Source organism: Eriocheir sinensis, chromosome 13 (assembly GCF_024679095.1).
Source record: "Eriocheir sinensis breed Jianghai 21 chromosome 13, ASM2467909v1, whole genome shotgun sequence".
Lineage (NCBI taxonomy): Eukaryota > Metazoa > Arthropoda > Malacostraca > Decapoda > Varunidae > Eriocheir > Eriocheir sinensis.
The window spans coordinates 10,084,203-10,106,861 of record NC_066521.1 but is presented as its reverse complement, the minus strand read 5'-3'; the positions used below and the strand labels follow the sequence as shown (position 1 = coordinate 10,106,861).

At 41.7% G+C, this 22,659-nt stretch overlaps 2 protein-coding genes across 2 annotated transcripts; one reads left to right on the top strand and one right to left on the bottom strand.

The window, feature by feature from the left end:
• Positions 1–946: 946 nt before the first annotated feature.
• LOC126997956 (lysosomal Pro-X carboxypeptidase-like) lies at positions 947–12,261 on the bottom strand. Its single transcript, XM_050859217.1, has 9 exons — positions 11,791–12,261; positions 9,875–10,015; positions 9,581–9,682; positions 8,957–9,138; positions 8,096–8,253; positions 7,384–7,556; positions 6,289–6,453; positions 2,841–3,040; positions 947–2,624 (listed from the first exon to the last, which is right to left on the bottom strand). Exons 1-9 carry the CDS (start codon positions 12,022–12,024, stop codon positions 2,411–2,413), a joined length of 1,569 nt encoding a protein of 522 aa, XP_050715174.1. The 5' UTR covers positions 12,025–12,261; the 3' UTR covers positions 947–2,410.
• Positions 12,262–12,501: 240 nt separating this feature from the next.
• On the top strand, positions 12,502–19,808 carry LOC126997955 (ufm1-specific protease 2-like). The gene is made up of 3 exons (XM_050859216.1): positions 12,502–12,655; positions 15,008–15,220; positions 17,829–19,808. Exons 1-3 carry the CDS (start codon positions 12,623–12,625, stop codon positions 19,362–19,364), a joined length of 1,782 nt encoding a protein of 593 aa, XP_050715173.1. The 5' UTR covers positions 12,502–12,622; the 3' UTR covers positions 19,365–19,808.
• Positions 19,809–22,659: the final 2,851 nt, after the last annotated feature.

Genomic DNA, 22,659 nt, shown 5'->3' with positions numbered 1-22,659 from the left:
CTAGTCCACCTAGTAACCATTGGAACACTGAGATGAAGCCTAAAAATTAATAGTTTTCATACTGGATAATGATGAATTTATTTAAGCAGTGCTTCATTTTCAAACCTTTTCTCAATTTTCCAGAGCAATGAGCACAACCAAAATGGTACGCAGGTGTGGGCAAATATATGCAAGCTGTGGTCTTGTTTGTATTTCCAAGACATGTGCAACTGTGATTTTGTTGGCAGAGTTGGAAAAATGTCCTTGTATTATCTGTACTCTTTCCTGCATTGTGTGTATTTCAAGAACAACCTAAGGAAACATAATGGGGAAACATATCGACACCTTTCCGGTCAAAACTGACCTCTCTTCTGACCAGCCATTCTTTACCCGTACTGGAGTAGCACTTGGCTGGCTTTTGTTTTCTGTTTGTTATGCCCTATAGCTGTTTCCACTGATGGGAAAAAAAAAAAAAGACAAATTGCAATATATGCTACAGCTACTCACTACTATCCTCTCACTTTTCAGTACACATCTCTACTTACCACACTATTCCATGTCAGTATACTTTCCAATTTCTGCATCATTCCAATTTGTGCTCACATAAGGAAAAACACTCTTGAATATTGAGCCGAGGTATGAAAGTGAGATATAGATACATACTAGCAAAGTCAAGGCTGATATGACATTCTCCAACAGGTATTGGAACTGACTTTCCTTACTGCACCCAGCACTTGGCAGGCTTTTTTCATGTTTTGTTTTGTGCCCTTGAGTTGCTTCCTGTACTGGGAAAAAAGCAAACACTGATAGATCTTATTCATTACATGATATTAAAATAAAGACTGACAGATTTTCTTCATTTCAACGGTATTTTACTTCTATACCTCTGCTCAGTTTTCCAAGTCATTATTGCCCCCTAATGTGAGCACTAACAAGAATGGCATGTAGGAACAGACAAACAAACCTCTTCCTTTCTCACTCTTCAATACACATCACTACTAACCAAACTCTTCCACATACCTGTCTCCTACAGCATGTGTTTACACCTGTACGGCTACTCCTGACTGTCCTCTTAAATGGCTATGTCGACATCTAACTTTCAGATAAACTATCTCAGCCTGGAAAACAATATCAACTCATGGTTATTGTCTACATAGACACAGACAATATACATACAGCTTGTGATGAGCACTCACATCATTAATGTCACAACCAGTAGTAAAGAGTAATGATGCAGGAAAAAACAAATAAATGCAGTCCCCATATACAAAGGACATGTCTGGAAAAATAGAGGCTTCTATACCAGTGGTTCCCAACCTTTCCAATGCACTACACTCCCAGGATAACTGTGATTAATGTCTGCACCCCAACAAAAGTAATATCTCATTTGAAAAAGTCTAATTTCTAATCTTTCAACAACATATATTACTGCAGGTAAACAAATTCAGCTTAAAAATATTTTTTTAACTTAATGTATAAAATGCAAATTTGAGCAATTAGATTCTATTTTATTGAGACATATTGCAAAAAATAAAATTAATCCTCACAAGCCACTTTTTATTGCATCCCTGAGATTCCATGTGGCCCCCTGGGGATGTGAGCACCCCAGGTTGGGAACCCCTGCTCTATAACAATAAACTTGAATGCCAAATGAAAGCTTAGTGACTGAACACTTCCTCCACATGATATACCATGACAAAACGATGGCAAACAATAGATCATTCATGAGCCAATTAAATGAACATATTACAAGGATTTTATCACCTCATCATCTTGTACTATGTAAATGTATCCATTACAACCACTATTTATACTCATGGAAAATTGAATCAGTTGTAAAAATTTGGCCACTATACAAGCCTATGATGCGCTTGATTTAGGAGCAAATTAAATGCCTACCTAAAAAAGTTCTTCTAGTAGTGGTGGTTGTTGTAGTAATAGTAGTAGTAGTAGTAGTTGTAATAGTAGTAGTAAAAATAGTAGTAGTATACTGTATAAGTAGTATGCAGTAGTCATAGTACATAAGTAGTAGAAGTAGTAACTGTCTAGAAAAATAGTATTCATATCAAAGTCAACCCTAAACTTGTCTTAAGATATTGCTACAAAATTTAAACTCTTAACACAAATATATAACAATGGTATGTTAAGTAGAGAGACACATTGCAGTACCTGGTCATGAGTACTCCTGAGCGCGTGGGAGAGTGAGCAGACTCCCACATACAGGGACGGAGTGGGAGTCTGCCAGGAGGGGTGGAGGTGCATGGGTCACCCTTTGAAGGAGATCTTAGGTGTCCAAATAGGTAATGTGTACTACTGAAATAGCTCCAGGGCATCCATACAGGTCATGTGTACTCTTTAACTTAATAAGTATGAGAGTGGGCAGGAGGGATGGAGATGTACTGGTCACCCTCTCAAGAGCTCCAAGGGGTATCTAATTAGAGTCTTCTGGCTGCCTATACTGCCCAATCCATCTTGCAATGTGTTCCTTTTCAATCCTGCGTGCCTCCAGTACTGAGGGTGGGTCGGCTGGGTTGGCAGCACGCAGATCCAAGTGGTGGGCCCCCTCGGGGATAATGACCGCCACAACAGTGTCACTCACGTTCCACAGCACTCCACCCGTTGACCAGGGATCCAACAACCCATTGCTGCCACAGTAAAGATCAGTTACATCTCTATCATCTACTCCTGTCCATTAAAAACAGGATGCAGAGTCAAGATAGCCTAATATTTTTGCTTTCAAGTGGGATGATCCAAAAGAAGACTTTGAACTCCTTACTAAATATATAAACACATAAATAACTCTTCAAAAATAGAATAAATAAAAATCACAATAAAAAGCAAAACAAGAAAAGGCTTCCCACCTGAACACAATGTTGGAGGGTGCGTGGGTGTAGTTCCAGTAGTCCCAGCCTCCATACATGAGCGGCGCCATGTAGGGGAGAGGCGTCACCCCCCAAGTCTTGCGGCAGTTCTCGGAGTACTCCTTGATGTCCCATGGCGCCGGCTCAAAGAAGTCCTTCACACCATCGTAGCAGAACGGCATCACCATCTCCGTGCACGCCTGTGAACAAACACCGGGGATGGAGGTTACTGTGTTAAGGGTGAGAGGGGAGTGTTGGCTGACACAAACACACACCATGTAGCTGTAGCAATTTCTAGGAAAGTCCAGTAATCTGTATTTTTCTCCTGTATGTACTTCAGATTTTGAATAATTACTTTTTTATGCTGCAATTTCCTCCCTTCATCCCAAAAGGATGGGGTTGTACCGTGAAACTGGTTCTCCTGGTACGGCAATGTTCTGACATTTTTCCGAAATTTGCTCACTTTCCATTAGCAATTTCACGGCTCTGCCTAAGCCAAGAGCTTTAAATTTATGAGCATTCCCTTTATCTATCCTTCCTCTTCAATCTGCCACAAACCCTAAGTCTGTAAATCATGTGGTGCCTTCGTGGTGACATGATAAAGTGCAGTAACTTCTGCCTCGCAGCAGACCTTCATTCCGAGCGCTGCATAGGTTGTGGGTGGTAGGGTGTGGCGTGCGGCCCTCTCCCTCCCTGCACTCGACCCAGCTGCAATGCCCCTTCATTACCCTTAGATTCTGGACTTATAACCCTGAAGGGTGGTAGGATGCATCCTCAGGGGCTTCACTATCACTTCCACCATCACCATAATGAGACTGATCAAGAGGAAGGCCACCAAACCAAGGTTGTACAATAACGGCGCTCAGCCGTCCTAATAAGACATGGGGTTGGAGTTCAATGCTGTTGCCGTCACTGTCTTCACCACTAACACCACTTTCGAAGCTTCAAGAAGTCACTTTCAGCTCTCTCCCAACTGCACTCACTTTTTGAGCAAGAGGAGGTTTATGAGGAGTCAAGGTCGCTGGGTGTGGACACTCGGGTGTGGAATCAGACAAGGAAGATCAAAAGAATCCGTCTGTCACTGTTACAGTTGCAGAAACACTGAGAATGGCCTAGGAGTCACACTGACCCATAAATCCCCACGCAAACTTCAAAATTACAGTGGAAAAAGGCAGACCAGAAAAACCTGTCACCCGCTCTTTACTTGGCAGCCAGAAAAACCCATCACCCGCCCTTTAGGGGTTAAGGATTTCAGACTGTTATTCCTCAGGGCATTATATTTTCCTGTTTGCATGAATTTGGACTGTTGGAATTTCTGACTATAATCGGTTCCACGTAACCTGGTGGAGATTTTCCTTCAGGGGTGGATTCGCGGACTTGGCGTCATTGCTTGAGTGACAGTCTCCGTGTCACTCATTGGCTGTTTTTTACTAGATCTAATATGTGGCAATTTCATTTGCCATGGCATAGCCTATCTCTCACTCTCTGCTACCTATTAAAATCAACACTACTGATATATAAATGTAGTTATTCTTATGATTGCTATTCCTTGCTATTTATTAGTTTATTACCCACAAATATTAGAAACATATTTCAGGAATAATGATAGGACAATGAAAGAAATGAGAAGGTCAATGCTTCCGTTATGACTCTGTAGTATCACTACACATTATGACTAAGCTAGGCCTAAAAATATACCAAGAAATCTTACAATAAATGAGTTAGACTGTAGCCTAGCACTTTGTAGTAGTAAAAAGTAGTAAAAAAAGTCTAGCCTCAACAGTTGCTTCAGTCGCTGGACATTGTCCGTTTACGTGCAGTTCTGACTTAGTTTTGTTATGGATGTCGTTTCAAATTAATTCATAATAGTTCAAAAGGCACATACTTATCAATAAATATATTATTGCATTAGTTTTTATCGGTGCAATCTGTTACCTTACAACTCACAAAGGGTTTTGGTAGGAATACAAAGTCAATTTTATGCACATCAGAACAAGTTAAGAATTGGCCAATGAGCACACAATACCATCCCCCATGCAATGATACCAAGTCAGCGAGTCCACCCCTGAAGGAAACTCCGCCAGCTATTGTGGAACAGACTATAGTACTCAAAAAGGAAAAAACTACTCTGGGGGGGCAGGGCGATCACCAGTAAAGTGTATCGCTAGGATTAAGGAATACATGACGGAGTGAAATGGGAAGGGGGATGAATGTAGGGATGTACTGATACCAAAATTTTGACCAATACCGATACCCCAATATTTGACCGATACTGATACCTGCGCACTGATTTTTTTTTTATACAACAATTCCAGCAGCTAAAGGGCAATATCAAATGTCCTGAAAAAAAAAGACCCACTACTCGTTGTTCCACCATTGAAGGGAAGAAAAAAAAAGAAGTAATAAGTAGCGGGATCAAACCCAGGCCCGCAGATTCGTAGCCAGACATGCTGACCACTGCACCACGGAAGCGAATATTAACCGTATACGGCGCGGCGAGGCAGCAGTCCATGGTTAACCCAAGTGTTAACACCCACCCCCATGAATTTCGACAAGGGGTGAGGGAGGAGGCGCCTCATGAGGTCTAGTTGACTCAGCTAGGTTAGCTTTACCTTAATTGCCGTACATTTAGGCAGAAGACTGTGAAGAAATCCTCAGACTCTGGCAGCGTGCCCCGTTACGGGGCGACCGTCTGACTGACTGAGGCAGGCAAATGAGGCGAGTGGAGGGGCTCCGCCCCGAAGCTACTAGTACTAAACCTGTATTGTACGCGTCCACGGTACCATAGGCTATACTTTATACTAAGTATTATATACTTGTATTCAAAGTAATATGAATCTTATAGTTTAGACTTTAAAAGTGATGAAAATTAAATCGCAGGAAATTCCAAACTATGTAGTACCATGATACTAGATAATTACACTTTTCTAATATTTTTTCAACAATTTAGAAAATCCAATTTCTGTTGAACAAAATTATTTGCAACGAGTGACATGCGACGTACAAAACTCCTTCAAGTATCGGTAGTATCGGCATAAAATCAGCCGATACCGATACTCTTAAAATGTGCCGATACCACTGATACATCGGTACACCCGTGTTGCAAAAGGAGTTTACAGACAGGGAGACCTGGAGTCTTCTGCCATGGCCACCTCCTCAAGGGAAGTTACCCACAGGAAAAGGGCATCAGAGCAACAAGAAGATTGATAAACAGAGGTGGGTGGGGGTTTCAATGGGGCATAGTGAAGCACTTCTATATGGTGAATATGAGTGATTAAAGTTGGATTACACATGATTTACAGGGTTAAGTATTCATATTTATGAAAACTTTTAACGTAATATAATTTAGTCTAGTATTAAAATTATTTGGTGCATGGTTTGAAATACTTCAAATCAGTCCAAGTAGAAACATGCACTGTTGTTGCCTTTCCAAGACAAATAAACTCACCTGGAAGTCCCACCCTCGGTCATCCAGGCGGACATCGGCCTGTTCATCGGCATTCAGACACTTGCTTTCTCCGGTGTAGTTGAAGTAAACTGTGAGGCCACCAAACAGATGCTGCAGCAGCTCCTTGCCCTCACGGTTTGGGTCTGTCAGCTTAAGGCACACCACCTGTTGAAACTGTAACTTATATGGCTGACAAGAAATATGGAAATCTTTATAGCTCTCAACATCAAGTATGGATTCCATGAGATGGAGACAGAAGACAAACAATAACACCTACTCTTTTCTATATATATATTTCTGAGCTCCCCTCACTATAATTCAGGGTTAGAGTTTATCTTTCCTAGGAAGTAAAACACATGCAAAGTGATGTGTTGTGCAGATCTGGCCATTACTTGGACAAACACAACCAAATACCATTCCCTTGTCTAAAATCAATATGACACTCTCCAAATGACAACCTACAGTTAGCTTACATTAAATGGTAGTTCCCACCACTAAGGTACTGAACATATAAATAAAGGCAGTTACAACAAAACATCTTCTGATAAACTATACTGGCTATTTACACAGCACCACGCTTAGCCACCCAGAAAAACGTCTAGGAGGTAGTTTTCTTGGTGAACTCAGTTCTTTTTTCTGTTTCAGGATTCAGAAATACAAGTTACTATTTCAAGTCAGATGTCCCAACAAAGCAACTGCTGGTCAGGAAAAAATGTATATTACTCATTGTTTGCAGGTTTTCAGATGTGTATATTGATGGGAAATATGACCCCTGAATGCCAAATGTAAACAAGTCTGTTTCTGCCTTGGTGAACAGGATAAAGCAATATGAGATGCTTTGTCTCCCAAGTATTTCACTCATGGCTGTAATTTTGTTTCTAGCAACTCGAGTATAATTCAGTTTGATGATAGGTGGGTACCGTTTCTGAAGGTGTGGTTATTTTGACTTCTGGTCTTAAAACAAATGCTTAACATTCACAGTGCAGAAGTAGCCAACACCAAAAGTGTAAAAAAGATAAAGCGTAGCATGAAAGGGGTCTGGAGAGGCCCTATTAAATAGATAAAACCTAATTTATGACTATAAAACAAACTCGCCTTGATTGGATATGCTGGCAGAGGAGCAAGGAAGTTTGCAGGGTAAGGGTAGTCAACCATGGCCAGGTTGGTCCACACGTTGGTGAGATAGTCCTTCAGCTCCCTGACATCCGCCTTGCTCTTGAGTGGCTTGCACAGCCTCCATGCGTTGGAGAGCCAAGTCATCCCTTCCTCTGCAAAATACAGACAGGAAGAGATCTTTAGCTGTCGAATGGATGTGAGAGCAAGAGATACATGCCAGATATTTTAAATGTCATATTAGTATTTATCAACAGTTATGTGGCTGCTTTGACTTAATTCCATTTTGATGATGGAGTTAGCTAAAAATGTAGGAAGTGTAAAGTTGACATATTATAAATTTAGTCACAAAGAGTGATATAAAATAATCAACAAAACCAATAAACTGCGCCTTGAGAAACGGGTCGAAAATGACAAATCAGCCACACTATTATTGATGAAGACTAATATGATGTTTAAAAAATCAGGTGATACTGTGGAGTGGTGGAATGGATAAAACATAATTCACTGAGGTGGTTTGAACATGCTATGAGAATGGAGAACTGGGATTTTGCGAAGAGGGTTTCCAAGTCGCTAACCAAAACGTACTCACTACAATTCATTCATATCTGATACTCTTAATGGTCACAAACTTGTACGCCCCCCCTTTAAAATGATGATAATGATAATGATAATGACAATCATATAAACTCACCAGTTGCAGTAACAGCATTGATGGCAGCCCAGGACTTTCGGATGACCTCTGCACAATTCTCTGAGGCCTTGGCAAAATCAGCTGTCACTAGTTCTCCAAATTTATCACAAGGAGTCATGCCGGTGAACTGGCGAATGGGCGCTGATGCTGCAATGGCTCTGTGGAGGGAGGGTTGGCAATGATCAGTACTCTATCCCTGAAAGTCTGTGTATGTAAGCATAGCATCTGCCCTTTCCCTCTCTACCTGTTTCAGCTCTTAGAATAATAATAATAATAATAAAACTTTTATTTCAAGGTATGATGGCATTTGTACCCATGCTTCTGAGGTTCAAATATAATATTTTACATTCAATAAATAATACTGCAATATTACATTTGACTGAGCACTAGATGTTTATACAGCTCATGAGTGATGTAGCAGTAGCCTAACACTGATTTACCTACTTGCTGGAATATACTTTTTTGTATAATGTATGTTTTACAGCAAAGGAGTCAGTTAAAGGCACAACAGCACAGAAAGAAAGGCCTGCAAAATGGCAATCTAATAAAAGGAAAAAGGAGAAGTTCAAAGATGCAAAGTCAAATTAGATTGCAGAGGTATTTTGCTACTTGCTTCTTGAAAGGGATCAAGTTGTCGGTAGATACCATTTACAGGAACTAATACTGTACCTATATAAAGAACATAAACCCTACATAACTTCTTCCTCTTCTATAAGGTCTTTTTTTTTCCCTTATGGGGTTGGATGGCCTGTGTTTCTCCCACTCTTGACAATTGTATTCTCTCTCCTCCCTGATGTTCATCTTTCTGCAATCCCACATGCTACATAACTATACAACTAAATGAAATCCTCTGCTTCTCACCCTTGAACAATGTGAGGATATTTAATGCGGAACCAAGCCGCCAGCATTCCTCCATATGAGCCTCCAAAGACCACCACAGGGCTCCTTGTGGCCCCCTTCAGGGCAAACCTCAGGTAGGAGATGAGATCAACATAGTCTGCCAGTGCCTGCTCTGATGTTAGGTAGCCTGAGTAATTTGGAGTCTGAAAAGAAACACATGATGAGGAAATATTAATGTAGAAAGACTGCATATTTTGTGATTTATTTATTTCTCCCTCTTGAGCCATTGAAATTCCCTTGTGGCATAATAACTGATGAGCTTTTAAGGATTAACCTAAACATCTTTCTTCTTCTGCTTGTTACCTTATTCCTTAATGAGGTGGCCTTGAACAAAACTCATCCATCCCTCCTTATCCCCCATCCTCCAGTGAGCATTCCCCAAACCCTCACTGCTCTCACTCAATTTTTCCCCTGCCAAAAACCCAAATCAATATAATACAACTTTATCATTTCACGAACAGCATAAACCATTAGTACGACACCTAAAGTATCAAAATACATGATGTAATGGAGTAGTATGCTTATTCTTAAATTTTTTATATCAAAATGAGTATCAATATTATTAATGTACCATTTAATACTTACGGTGAGTGACCTGTTGCCATATGGTTCCGAGACTCCATAATATCGATGCTCTGCAAAGACTACCACTGCTTTAAATTCTGGAGCAATCTCCCACATGAAACCCTGGAACAAGAATGATAATACAGGTGAACTTTGTCAAGCCTAAGAAACTGGCTTGAAGAGTGTAATTGAAGAATAATAAGAAAAAATCCACTTAGTACTAAGGCAAAAATCCCAAAATAAAACTACAGTATATATAAAAAAATCCGCTTTCAGTTACTTGCAACAATGAAACACTCTCTATAAAGGACTTACTGTATTCTCAGCAAAGAGAGTGATGTCCCCTTCATTCCCAGCATAAAAGAAAATAGGTCCATTGTTCTGGTCCCAGTGTTCGTCGCTGATCAGGTAGCGCTGGATGAAGGTGTCCTGGTTGGCAAAGCTGAAGTGGTCCACCTGTACAGTGGCAATGGGGAAACGTGTTTAGTATGATGCAGTGTGAGCGCGAGTTGAGGCACAAAACAACTTGACCCTTGGTATAGATTCTAGAGTCTTCACCAGGGGAATAAGAAGAATCGCTCACCAGCACTGCAGACCTAGATGAGATATACGGTAATACTTTATGAGAAGTCCGCCTCCCCCTTCGCCACTCCAGCCCCCCCTACCCCCCAAGACAAGCCTGGGGAACTGTGGGGAACCGGGGTTTGGGGGGGGAAAGCCAAAATCACCGAAAAATGGGCTTCCAAAATTTCCCTAGAAAAATCCCTAAATGAAGGAAAATTCCCTAGTCTCGAAAGTAAGGAAAGTCCCAACTTTATCACCTAACAGCCCCCCTCGGACCCCCCCACATGTATGATGCGCCGGAAAATCGCTTTTTTTTTTTCGGTGGGGAGCATATTTAACCCGCAAACTGCTGTACGCCTTCTAGACACGCTTATGTAACTTAGATATCATTTATTAATATGATAGCAAGACTATATACAAGCTGCAAGATCATCTCAGTCCCACAGCTACGGGTTACCAGCTTCCAAGTTAAACTACGAGGGGCTTCACCCCCCTCGACCCCCTCCTGACCAAGGGGGCTGTGCCCCCCCTGGACCCCCCCCCCCGCTTCCAAAACTTCCCTAGAAAAATCTCTAAATTAAAGAAAATTCCCTACATGGTCAGGGGGTGCAGCCCCTTGGTTAGGGTCCAGGGGGTCGCAAAGTCAAAGTTCAAGTTGGAGTAGTTTAAATATGCTCAAAAAAAAAAAAAAAAAAAAAAAAAAAAAAAAGATTTTCCGGCACATCATACATGTGGGGGGGGGCCAGAGGGGGGCGCAGCCCCCTTTGATTAGCAGGGGGGCAAGCGGGGCTGTTAGGTTATAAAGTTAGTACTTTCCTTACTTTCGAGACTAGGGAATTTTCCTTCATTTAGGGATTTTTTCTAGGGAAATTTTGGAAGCCCATTTATCAGTGATTTTGGCTTCCCCCCCAAACCCCAGTTTCCCACAGTTCCCCAGGCTTGTCTAGGGGGTAGGAGGGGCTGGAGTGGCGAAGGGGGAGGCGGACTTCTTATAAAGTATTACCAAATATACTTTGAATTTGTTAGGCCATGACCACAAGTAGCTTGGTGATATGGTCAGTACCTGCAGGCCAGTTACTGGAATGGGAGTCAGAAAAGTTGAAATTTAATGTTACGATATTTAAATTATTTTGCAAAACAGAAAATTTATGCAATTAAATGTACACTAGGGTCTTGAGTAACTTTGTTTCATTCATTGTTGTTTCATTAGAACATTGATAGAAATAAGTAAAGTGCATAATCAATAATATTGTAAAACATTCCTATATACTGCAGCAGCTGACCAACTGCAGTTTTTATAACCTGTTTGATATATTAGTTATATACCCATTTTTTTAGAGAAATTATGGCCATGAACTAAAGACTGTAGAAGAAATAATGGCCAGGGACTTCAAAATCCTCTGAATAATCTCCCTGGTGACTTCAAATCCACGAATTATCAAACAATAATGACTGCGTAAGATTGAAATTATGGCCACGAAACATTGACTGACGAGGTGATTGATGAAGAAATTAAGGCCAGGAGCTTAACAATCCCTTAAATGACCCCCTGGTAACTAAATCCACGAATAAAAAAGTAAACAACAGACTGCCGAGTGACAGAAGTGCCGGTCACTTCCTGCCCCGGCCATGACTTATGAGCCTTTCTGCTGCTGCCTGTTCCTCACCCGCTGCCTGAAGAAGTAAGTGTTGTACTTGTAGGCGTGGCACCCCTGCAGCACCAGTAGCAGGCAGCAGGCGGACCGCAGCACCGCACGCCGGCACATCATCCTGATCAAGTTGCCGCCCCTCTCTGACTCACTGTCACGGTCACGGGGCCCATCAGCTGATCCTTCTTCTTCTTCTTTTGAGCCGTACCGCTTTGTATCGCTTCTTAGGTCATCCTTGATTCTTCTTTTCATATAGTCATTTAACTCTGATTTTCGTTACAATTCTATGATAGTGTGATGCAGAATTTTCTCAGGAAGATGATGGATGTCTCAGTTTTTCTTAAAAATCAACGTTAGGGTCAGGAAACAGGGTGGGAGTGAAGTGTTTGAAGTCGTCGGTTTTGGATGAACTGGGCACACCCACGGCGTAACTTGGAGGGCCTTGGCGAGCAGTCTAGTGAATATATGTAAATCTGTGGTAGTGCCGATGCCTGACTCTCCAACGGGTCACTTATACAGCAAGAGCAAGAGCCACTTCCTCCCTGCTTGTCGCTGTTTCTATTATATAAAGGCGTAATATCAGCGTTTGAAGACTTATTAAGTAGCTCAAATAACTAGAAAACAGGAAAAAAATCAAGTTAATACATTTTTTTGTCTCCACATCGTCCCCTTGAGTCCACTATATATTATACTCTGTTCCTATTATCCTTAGGTGTAATGTTAGTATTTTGGGTGTAACATCAGCATTTGGAAACTTATGACAGCTCAAATGACAAGGAAAAGGAAAAAATAAGTTAATACAGGTTTTTGTCTCCATGTCCACGTCCTCCATGACCACAACAACACCACCATGGCTCTGGCCGCCACCCCCCAGCTGATCGAGGTGCCGGCCCTTATTCTGCCTTATTTTATCCTTTTTCCATCCAAGTATAGTCCCAGAAACCCTACCAAAGAATATTCATCACTTTATCTTTCAGTGTGTTTCTGTATTTATGCTTGAGAGTGTGAAATATGCGAGGTCTGACGTGCAAGCTGGACTCTTCCTGCTTCCCTTCTCTCACACTGACCTGACTGGCTCTCGGTTTTGTGTCGTTTGGTCTTGACATATTTTCTTTTTAGCTTTGTTTCTGTGATTTAATGTTTTGGTGTCATTCTGGGTTATGGGATGGCATGGTTCCTCCTCCCCCCCTTCCTTTCCCTCTCCCTGACCTGACTGACTCTCGGTTTTGTATCCTTTGGTCTTGATATAATTAGTATTGTCTGTGATTTCATGTTTTTTGTGGTGTCATTCTGTGTTATGGGATGGCATGGTTACATTGGACTTCCTTCTCCCCTCCCCTCTCTTTCCCTCTCTCCCTGACCTGACTGGCCCTGGCTTATGTATCCTTAGGTCTTGATATCCTTTCTGTCATTTTGTCTGTGATTTCATGTTTTTTGTGGTGTCATTCTGTGTTGTGAGATGGCATTTTTACATTGGACTTCCTCCTTATGTCACTTTTCTTCTCTCCCTGACCTGACTGACTCTATGTATCATTTGGTCTTGATATCCTTTTTGTCGTTTTGTCTGATTTCATGTTTTTGTGGTGTCATTCTGTGTTATGGGATGCCATGGTTACCTAACTGTTTCTTGCTGATGTATCCCTTGGTCTTGATATATATATGGTATTTTTTGAAATTTTGTCTGTGAGTTCATGTTTTTGTGGTGTCATTCTGTGTACTAATGAGATGGCATGGCTGCATGGTCTGTACGGGACAGTCCAGGATAGGATCAGCATTGGTCAACTGACTTACCGTACTCATTCTATGGTTATTCAGTGATGATATTCACTTACCAGTAGTTTAATGTAAAACAAATCACTAGTCATTGAACAGACTGAAAGGTAATAAATTTCTAAGTGCTGATAGGGTAACTATTTTCGCAGCAATAGGTTATTATTAAAGTGGTTTGGCCACATGGAGCGAATGGAGGAGAGTAAGATGACCAGAAGGGTGTATGTGAGTGAGATAGAGGGAGGGAATGCTAGAGGACAACCTCCAGTGAAATGGAGGGATAGGGTGCAAGAGTACGTTAGGGAGAGGGGGGAAAGATCTTTGAGAAACTTTGAGCAGGCAAGGAGGGACTGTCTGGATAGAGAAAGTTGGAAGCTCTTCTGCCATGGTGGGAGCTCCTAGGATTAGGCATCGATGAAATGAATGAAAATGAATTAGGTTATCATTAATAGCTAAAGGGTACGGTACTACATATTTTTACATTATTAGCCTAGATAGGGCTGTGATAGTTCATTAATGGTCCTTCAGTAATTAAGCTGTGATAGATTACAATTTTAATACCAGTAGGTTACAGTTTTAACATCAATAGGTTATAACCTGTATGTTAACAGTATAGACCACTCCACAAGGTTACTTTATATTTTAACAGCTCTAGGTTACTAATTAATAAAGTAGTAATAGGTTACTATCCATTGAGTCATGTTTAAGGGGCAAATAACCTTACAAGATCGACTTACATTTGCTGAGCTGCCTGGTTAATAATTACATGTCATTATCTTATCTGACGGGGTGCTGATAGATAAATAGCCTCACCCTCACTAATTTAATTTTTATCATAATTTGTCCCCTTCTCTATAAATCATGGAACTGGCATACCTCCATATTTGAATTGCCTGCCCCGTGCCGTTATTTTGTTTAACCCCTAAAGGACCGGGGGTGGCTGTTTCGGTACCGCTGGGACCAGCCTTCCTGCGCTAAACACGGAAATTTCCTGTATTCACACACACTATGCTTAACCTACATTACACGAGTGAATAAGATAGATTTTGTACTAATCATCAAGCCTTCCTCTTTCTAAAGACGCCATCCAGAAGTCTCTACGTGCCGTGGTTACGGAGAAACAACGAGTTGAAAAGGATAGACTTTTTAGGGTGAGGGCGCTGGTTATAACCACCTCCGGTCCTTCCCCGATAAACCGGCTATAGCCGCCTCCGGTCCTTTAGGGGTTAAACATGTCACATACTCTTAAGAAGTTATATATAAAGATGTGATAAACATGTAAGATAATTCAGCTCTCATAATAGAGTAATCAATATATGTTTGGCATTAAATTGTGTATCAAAAGCATATGATATTTTATAAGATTTGGTGAAGTATAGAAAATTATATGCTTGACATAGTCTTGTGAAAATGCCATTTGTTAAGAATACCTAAACTTGCACTAATACATTTCCATGTTCCACAGCGCCTGAGGGCCCAGAAGGAGGTGACCAAAGGCGACATCTATGGCCTGGTGGTGGAAGATGGAAAGTCTCCTGCAGTGGCCATGGCCATGCTGGTGGAGGGGGAGGGGCAGGGGGAGCTTGGCCACCCCCCATCTCTTCTCCTCCCCCCACCGTTGACAAGACTGGGAATGTTCAAGGTCTCAGAGGGTGATTCAACCTGCCCTGACCTGGAGGTGTGTGTCACCATCATCACCACCACCATCATCATTTACTTTGTTTTCTGTAGTCAGTGTGGGGAGTTGAAAAGTACCATATCCCAAATAGATATATATTTTTTTTTAATATCAATGATTATGATAATGATGAAAACAATAATAGAAATAATGTTAGCAATAGCTTGGGTTGTGAGTCTAATACAGATACAAATACCACACACACACACACACATGACCTTAACCCCCTCGCACACCATAAGTTTCATCAAGTTTTCTTTCAAACATCGGGTCTCTCGCCGGTCGAGGCATTTTTTTTAGCGTGCCGAAATTTTTTGTTTCTCAGCTACTTTCTTCCCCCAAACCTGCATTTATCATTATACATAATATATCAATGGCTTCCTTATTTGTTTTTGTTTTTCATTAATCAATAAAGAAATAATAATAGTAATTCATAGGACCGTTTATGGACATGGAATAAAATGCGCATAAACAATTTTTCTACTCAGGTCTTATTCCCACCTCCATAACTAAAACTCTGAGGGTCAACTTTTCAAGGTAGATGTATTTATAATAGCAAAATTTTATCAGGATTTTAATGGTTCCTTCAAATCTCCAATTGGACAATTAGCACCATGAAATATTTGCGGAAAAGTAAAAATATTGAGTAGGGGAGGAGGGAGCGGGTCCAGCGGGGACTGAAGTACGACTCCTATCCTGTCCTCCACGGTGTCCCATTTCGTGCCTTCATTTCCTTCTGAATTTAAGTCTTTTCCGCTCTCATCACTTTCTCTCGCAAAGTGGGGAATGCTTTCTGTTTCACGCTTACCACTATCACTGTCTGAGTACAAGAGTGGGTAATATTCCTCAGGTTTCAGGGGCCTCCATGCCATTACGTCCTTACGTAATTCACAAAATATAAGATGCTACTGCCTGTAAAGAGAATAGAATACAAATTACACCCAATCAAATCACTGTATTGCACTATATAACACTATTATCACTGTTATGTGGTGGGCCGTATGGGCACGCGGAAGCCCACAAAAAGTTTAAAGCCCACAGCAGCGAGACGTGCAGATTGACTGATGAGAGTGACTGGAAACTGTCTTTGTTTTCTCAACTGTGATCAAATCTGTGCATGTGGGGAGTGTTGCCAGTTAGTTAATTTCGGAGAGGTTGAGGAAACTTACCCTCAAACTAAAAATGACACGGTTGGAGTGAATATAACTATTTAAAAGTAATATTTTTGTTCAAATTGATGACAATGGCATCATGGTGCACTTTGGTCCAATAATATTTTACACGCCATTGACGTCACGGTGTGCGAGAGGGTTAACTAAGATAAAAGTAGATATGGAGACAGGTCAGCACAAGATCAATTCAACCCCTGTATACTACAACTACATAAGTAACCCCCACCCTACACACACACACACACACACACATTAACCCGGTAGCAGCGACGGGCCAAATTTGTGGCTTTACCGTGTACCAGCGAAGGGCCAAATTTTTGCCATGATATAAACCCCCCAAAATAGATGATGTATTAACTGATCACAAATACGTTGATATATATTATGAAATGGTTTGTGTGAGTGATGATTTTTTCTCATTAATTCGCTTAGAGGGGCCTTTAAGAAACATGATCCCTGCAGCTACCGGGTTAAGCTAAGAAGATGGTACCAGAACTGGAAGACCTAACATGATGAAAAATTAAAATTAGTGCAGATGATAACTGGAAGAGAGAAGAGAGAGAGGAGACATAATTACAATATGTAGTTAAACTTATGAATGACTTAAAAGATTCAGATAATAAAGATTTATTATTGAAAAGAGAAAGTAAAGTCAAGGAGTTAAGGGGACAGAAGAAGACACTGAGAAAGGTAACATGTCTTAATGAGTAATGACACAAAAAAGTACATTTCTTCCCAAAGAAATATAAATACCGGTACTACTTGGAATATATTAGAAGTGGTGGGGGCAAAGTGTGTGGCAATATAAAAGTAAGCCTGGACAAATGTAGATTTGGAGACAGGACCACATGAGTGTAAGCTCAGGCCCAGTATACTGCAACTATTTAAATACACGCATACAGCATCAACAGTAGTATGAAACCCACATTTAAAGAGCATGTTGAGAAAACTGGGTAGGTACAAAGAACAGGCACAATATAGGCACCAAGCCTGAAAGATTGAAGGTACAAAAGAAGACTCAATAAACAACTACTAACTATAGAGGAGAGAAGAAAAAGAGGTGATATGGTCATGCTAGAGATGTACATATATAAATGTGTCAAAGGAAAATTAATGTTTGACAGTAATGAGTATATTGTACCTAGACACAACAATGAAAAGAATTAAAGAAGGTTATTGAAGAATATGAAATTTTTTTTATTTTGCAAACAACAAAAAATAAATGAAATATATTACTTGAAGTCATGTGTGCTAAAAACATTCACACTTCTAAAGAAAAATATGATAAAATAGTTTCAAAAGACAGACACTATGAGTTTGACTCAGTCTTGTAGAAATACAATTAGGTAAGAAGACACACCATAATAGTTATAGTAGCAATAGTAGTAGTACATTGTAGTCATAGTAATAACAATTAACAACACCTTTCTTCCCAGGCAGGAGAGGTGGGCATCGTATGGGACCAGAAGGATGTCATGTACTTCTGTGGGCCAGGTGAGGCAGGTGAGCCACTAACGACCCTCCCTCAAGCTCAGCTCAACAGTCTCTTTGCCCTGGCTAAGGTGAGCTTCACCCTGGAGCTCTGGTCACGGGATTCCTCCAGAGAGTCGTTAAGGGACCCGAGCCCCGTTCCAGGCCTTCACAGCAAGAAAGGGAATGCCACTGTCCTATGTGAGGAGCTGGACTCTGCCGCCGCTTGTTTCCGTCTACGTAGTGGCCGGCTGGTGCTGCACAATGGGAGTGGTGAAGATGGTAGTGGTGGTGTGCTGTGTGGTGGTGGTGGTGGTGGTGCAGTGGTGGGTGGTGATGAGGCTGCTGGTGGTGTGTTATTCAAGGCTGCTGCAGGAAAGAAGAAAGGTGGTGGTGGGGGTGGAAGTGGGGGAAGCACACAACAAGAGGCCACATTCCAACTGCTGTTTAACCGGTCAGTGTCCGCAGCAGACACCACCTCAGCTGCTGCACCAGTGGTCCGTGTGGACAGCCGGGAGACTCATGTTTTGTCTGCCGTGGTGTCTGGCGAGGCTGTAGTGTACCTGGACAAAGGGGCCACTCTTAAGGCGATCCCAAATGTGCTGGCCAATGGCGTGGCCCAGCAGGTACGTCTGGCAGAGTACTGGCTGGCCAAGCAGAGGGCTGAGCCGGGGCTGCGGGGCCCCCTCACTGCCCTGGCTACCCTGCCACACGCTGCCGGCCACCTGCTGTCCCTGATCTACCCTGAGGCTATTGATGAGGACAAGCTGAAGGGGTATAGGGAGGCCGTCCACCAGGCCTTCCTTCTCCCCTTAGACCGGCCGATGGTCCGCCGGGGTAACGGTCTCACGCCACCACCTGGCATCCGTCCCTCAGCCCTGGCTAACCCCCATGCCTCCCTGTCACCTCCTGGACTAGGTGTGGCATCCGTAGTGAGTGGGGGGTACATGTACTATCACTACCTACAAGGCAAGAGTGACGACAAAGGGTGGGGGTGTGCCTACCGCTCCCTGCAAACCATTGTCTCCTGGTACCAGCTGCAGGGCTACACCAGCCGCCCCATACCCTCACACAAGGAGATACAGAAATGCCTCGTTGATATAGGAGACAAGCCTGCTGATTTCATTGGCTCAAAGAAGTGGATCGGCTCGACAGAGGTTGGATTTGTGCTTGAGACCCTATACAAGATCCGGTCTCGATTCATTTGTGTGTCCAGTGGCGCAGAGCTTGCGTCCCGTGGAGGAGAACTTGCACTGCACTTTGAGACGCAGGGAACGCCAGTGATGATTGGCGGAGGGGTGCTAGCACATACCATCCTGGGTGTGGACTGGAACCAGGACACCCAGCAGACTGCCTTCCTGGTGCTGGACCCCCACTACACCGGCAGCGATGACCTATCTTCTGCACTGGCCAAGGGTGGCGTTGCGTGGAAAAATTCTGACTTCTGGAATGCAACCGCTTTCTATAACTTGTGTTTGCCGCAGAGGCCAGTGTGTATTTAGACTGTGTATTTGTGTGTGTGTGTGTTTGTGTGTGTGTGTATGTGTTTTTGCATGCATACATGTGTACTTTTTCTTCACCAGTGTCAAAAGTTAGAATATAAGATAGTAACTTTCCCTTTGGTTAGTGTGTAGCTATATCTCCTGCACATGGTTTTTCATGGGTTATATAGTCAGGTTTTTTACTTTTATCACTTCGTTATTACCAGCTAGAGTTCTCATCCCCATGATAATCTTGTTCATGACCATTTATTATATCATTCAGCACCTTGCTTCTAACATTAATGTAGAGGACAAAATAATGCAACATTTCATACTACATTCCAGCATTCCATGGCAAGGAGGGTCAGTTTTTGGTTGTTGGGATCTAAAAACGAATTCCTGCTCTACATGATGTTACATTGTTAATTGGAGCATGTCATGTTACAATAAAGCTATGATGCGTTTCGTCATATTATTTTATCCTGTGTGTGTGTGTGTGTGTGAGAGAGAGAGAGAGAGAGACATGAGGAATTGAAGAAGCATAATCACATGAAGTTCGGAGTAAGATAAGAATGAATTTTCAATTGAAATTAACAAAATAAAGGGAAAATATAATACAACAACCCATCACTTGATTAAAAATTTTTTTTCTCTCCCCAGTGAGCTAATTAAGTTCAATGAGATCTTTGGAGTGGTGGCGGCAGACCGTGTTGAGTGACTTTCAATAATTACTCACCCATTCAGCCTTCTGTTTTATCAACTTCTGTTCATTATCATAAATTTTGAAGCCCAAACAGAATCCCTGTACGACAATACGTTCCGTGCCGTGACGTACGGTGTCAGCACATCGCGCAGCTTTTCACGTTTCGCAGTTTCGCTTTCGCCCGGCTTGCCGCCGAGGCAGCGATAAAAAGCGTGTAAAATGATGGAAATGGTAAGGAATGGAGGAAGCAGGGAAATAAATTAATATGAATATGGAAGATGTCTTTGGAAAGGGATGGCAATACCTCACTGTCTGTATGGAGCAGAGATAACAAATTACAGGAAAGATGACATCAGAAAACTAGAAATAATACAAAACAATATAAGGAGATGGTGCTTAAGTGCCCCAAGAAGCACAGCAACAGAAGCTCTAAGGGGAGAAATGGGATGGAGCACATTTAGCGAAAGAATAGCAAAGGGAAAATTATGCTACCTCAAGAAAATAGAAGCAATGAGTGAAGACAGGTGGACCAAACAGGTGTTTATGGCATGTAAGGATAGATCACAGTGGTGCATGGAACTTGAGAAATGTAAGACAATGGAGGGAATAGAGACAGTGTGGAAAAACTTAAGTATAAAGGAGCTAAGGGAGAAAATTGGAGATGGCCATCAAGAATGGAGGAGGGGGATGGAAACAAAGAGCACTCTAAGATGGTACAGAAACAAAACGAAGATAGGAAAGGAAGAATGGTACACAGGAGACTGGGGAAGTAAATTGCTATTCAAAGCTAGAAGTGAAACATTAGAGGTGAATGGTAGGAACAGATGCAAGGGTGTTAGGCATGCGAGGTAGAGAAGGATACCCTGGAACACTTTATAATAGAATGCAACAGGTACAATAGACAGAGGCAGGAACTAGACGGACAAGTAACTAGAGCAATTGGGAGACAGGAAGGAGGACAGAGGGTTGAAAACTGTACTGGGGCTGACTGATGACAAGAGACCAGTGGCGGACCTTTAATGAACGGGGACAGAGTGAGGAGACGCGCTTACTCGTGCTTACATTTGTGGTAGATTATTGAACAGAAGTAGACCAAGGTTATGCATGTATAGGTCTTCCTTTATAGCTTGGTGCACGTAAACGGGATGTGGACGGGGGTATTGACTGGGCGTGAATTTATACAAGGAGACAAAATTGCCTTACGTGTAGATTAACTAAAATTTGTGACTCTTTGGAACTGGAGATAACGTTAACTGGGCGTGGAACAATACGATGCCCGTTTATATACTTGTTTTACATTTGTGGCGGTTTACTGAACTGAGGCAGACCGACGTTATGTATGCAGGTCTTCCTTTAAAATCTGGCTCTCCTAAACGTAATACAGGTGCAGAAATTAACTGAGTGTGGTTTAGTACACATGGAGAAAGACTGGAATTACGAATATATTATCTTTGAAAAAATGGCTCTTTGAAATTGGATGCGGCGTTAGCTGGGTCCGGATTAATACATGTAAACAGACTGTCATTATGTATATATATTGTATTAGAAAATGGCTATTTGACACTGGATGCTACGTAAGCAGGGTCAGGATTAATGCATGGAAATAGACTGACATTATGAATATATATATATATATATATATATATATATATATATATATATATATATATATATATATATATATATATATATATATATATATATATATATATATATATGTTTATATATATTGTATTAGAAAATGGCTATTTGACACTGGATGCGACGTTACCAGGGTCTGGATTAATACATGAAAATAGACAGACTGGCATCATATATATCTTACCTTAAAAAAATGGCTCATTAACAGTTGATGTGGCACTAACTAGGCGTGAATAATGCGTGCATGGAGACAGGCTGAAATTTTATACATGTTGCCTTAAATAACGGCTCCTTGAATCTGGGTGCTGCGGTAGGTAAATGTCTAGAGAGTTGCCCATCTCACTGCGGTACTTCTCACCCTAACCAAGGGTTAGATCTCATAATTCTATGCATTTTGAATCCCATATATATCCCTCGCAAATTGATAGAATCGCTGCTAGCAATTTTTGAAAAGTTAGTGTTTTGGTAATTATTGAAAATCACTCCGCGCCTCCAAAATACGATATTACGCCTCCATATTGTACTTAAGGGACGAAATACATGTCCCTTAACCATAATATGAAGGCGGAAAAACTTGAAAGTAATGAAAAAGTGGTAAAGATAGTGAAAAGGCATATTATACATACGCGCGATGTGTTTACATGGCGACGCCATTGCGATGTGAGCAGCGTTTTGCCAACGATCCGGTTAGCGGTGGTACGCTAGGTTAGCGATGGTACGCTTAGTTAGCGATTAGCCCACGCATGTGAGAGGTCCACCACGCGTGGTTATTTTTTTTTAGAACACGCACCTTTAACCAAAGGCTTTTGTGAATGTTTGGGCCGGGTATAGTATTAGGTAAAGGTGCGTGTTCTAAAAAAAAATAATAACCACGCGTGGTGAACCTGTCTCACATGCGTGGGCTAATGGCTAACTAAGCGTACCATCGCTAACCGGATCGTTGGCAACACTGCTCACTTCCCAATATGGCCG

What these genes read in the sequence shown, in the direction of transcription:
- LOC126997955 (XM_050859216.1), top strand. Translation starts at nt 12,623, where the DNA reads ATGGCTCTGGCCGCCACCCCCCAGCTGATCGAG. An exon ending in CCACCCCCCAGCTGATCGAG is followed by an intron (nt 12,656 to 15,007) that starts GTGCCGGCCCTT and finishes CATGTTCCACAG; the next exon opens with CGCCTGAGGGCCCAGAAGGA. An exon ending in CAACCTGCCCTGACCTGGAG is followed by an intron (nt 15,221 to 17,828) that starts GTGTGTGTCACC and finishes CTTTCTTCCCAG; the next exon opens with GCAGGAGAGGTGGGCATCGT.
- LOC126997956 (XM_050859217.1), bottom strand. Translation starts at nt 12,024, where the DNA reads ATGAAAAGAAGAATCAAGGATGACCTAAGAAGCGATACAAAGCGGTAC. An exon ending in CTTACTTCTTCAGGCAGCGG is followed by an intron (nt 10,016 to 11,790) that starts GTGAGGAACAGG and finishes GCCACTGTACAG; the next exon opens with GTGGACCACTTCAGCTTTGC. An exon ending in CCCTCCAACATTGTGTTCAG is followed by an intron (nt 2,625 to 2,840) that starts GTGGGAAGCCTT and finishes TTACTGTGGCAG; the next exon opens with CAATGGGTTGTTGGATCCCT.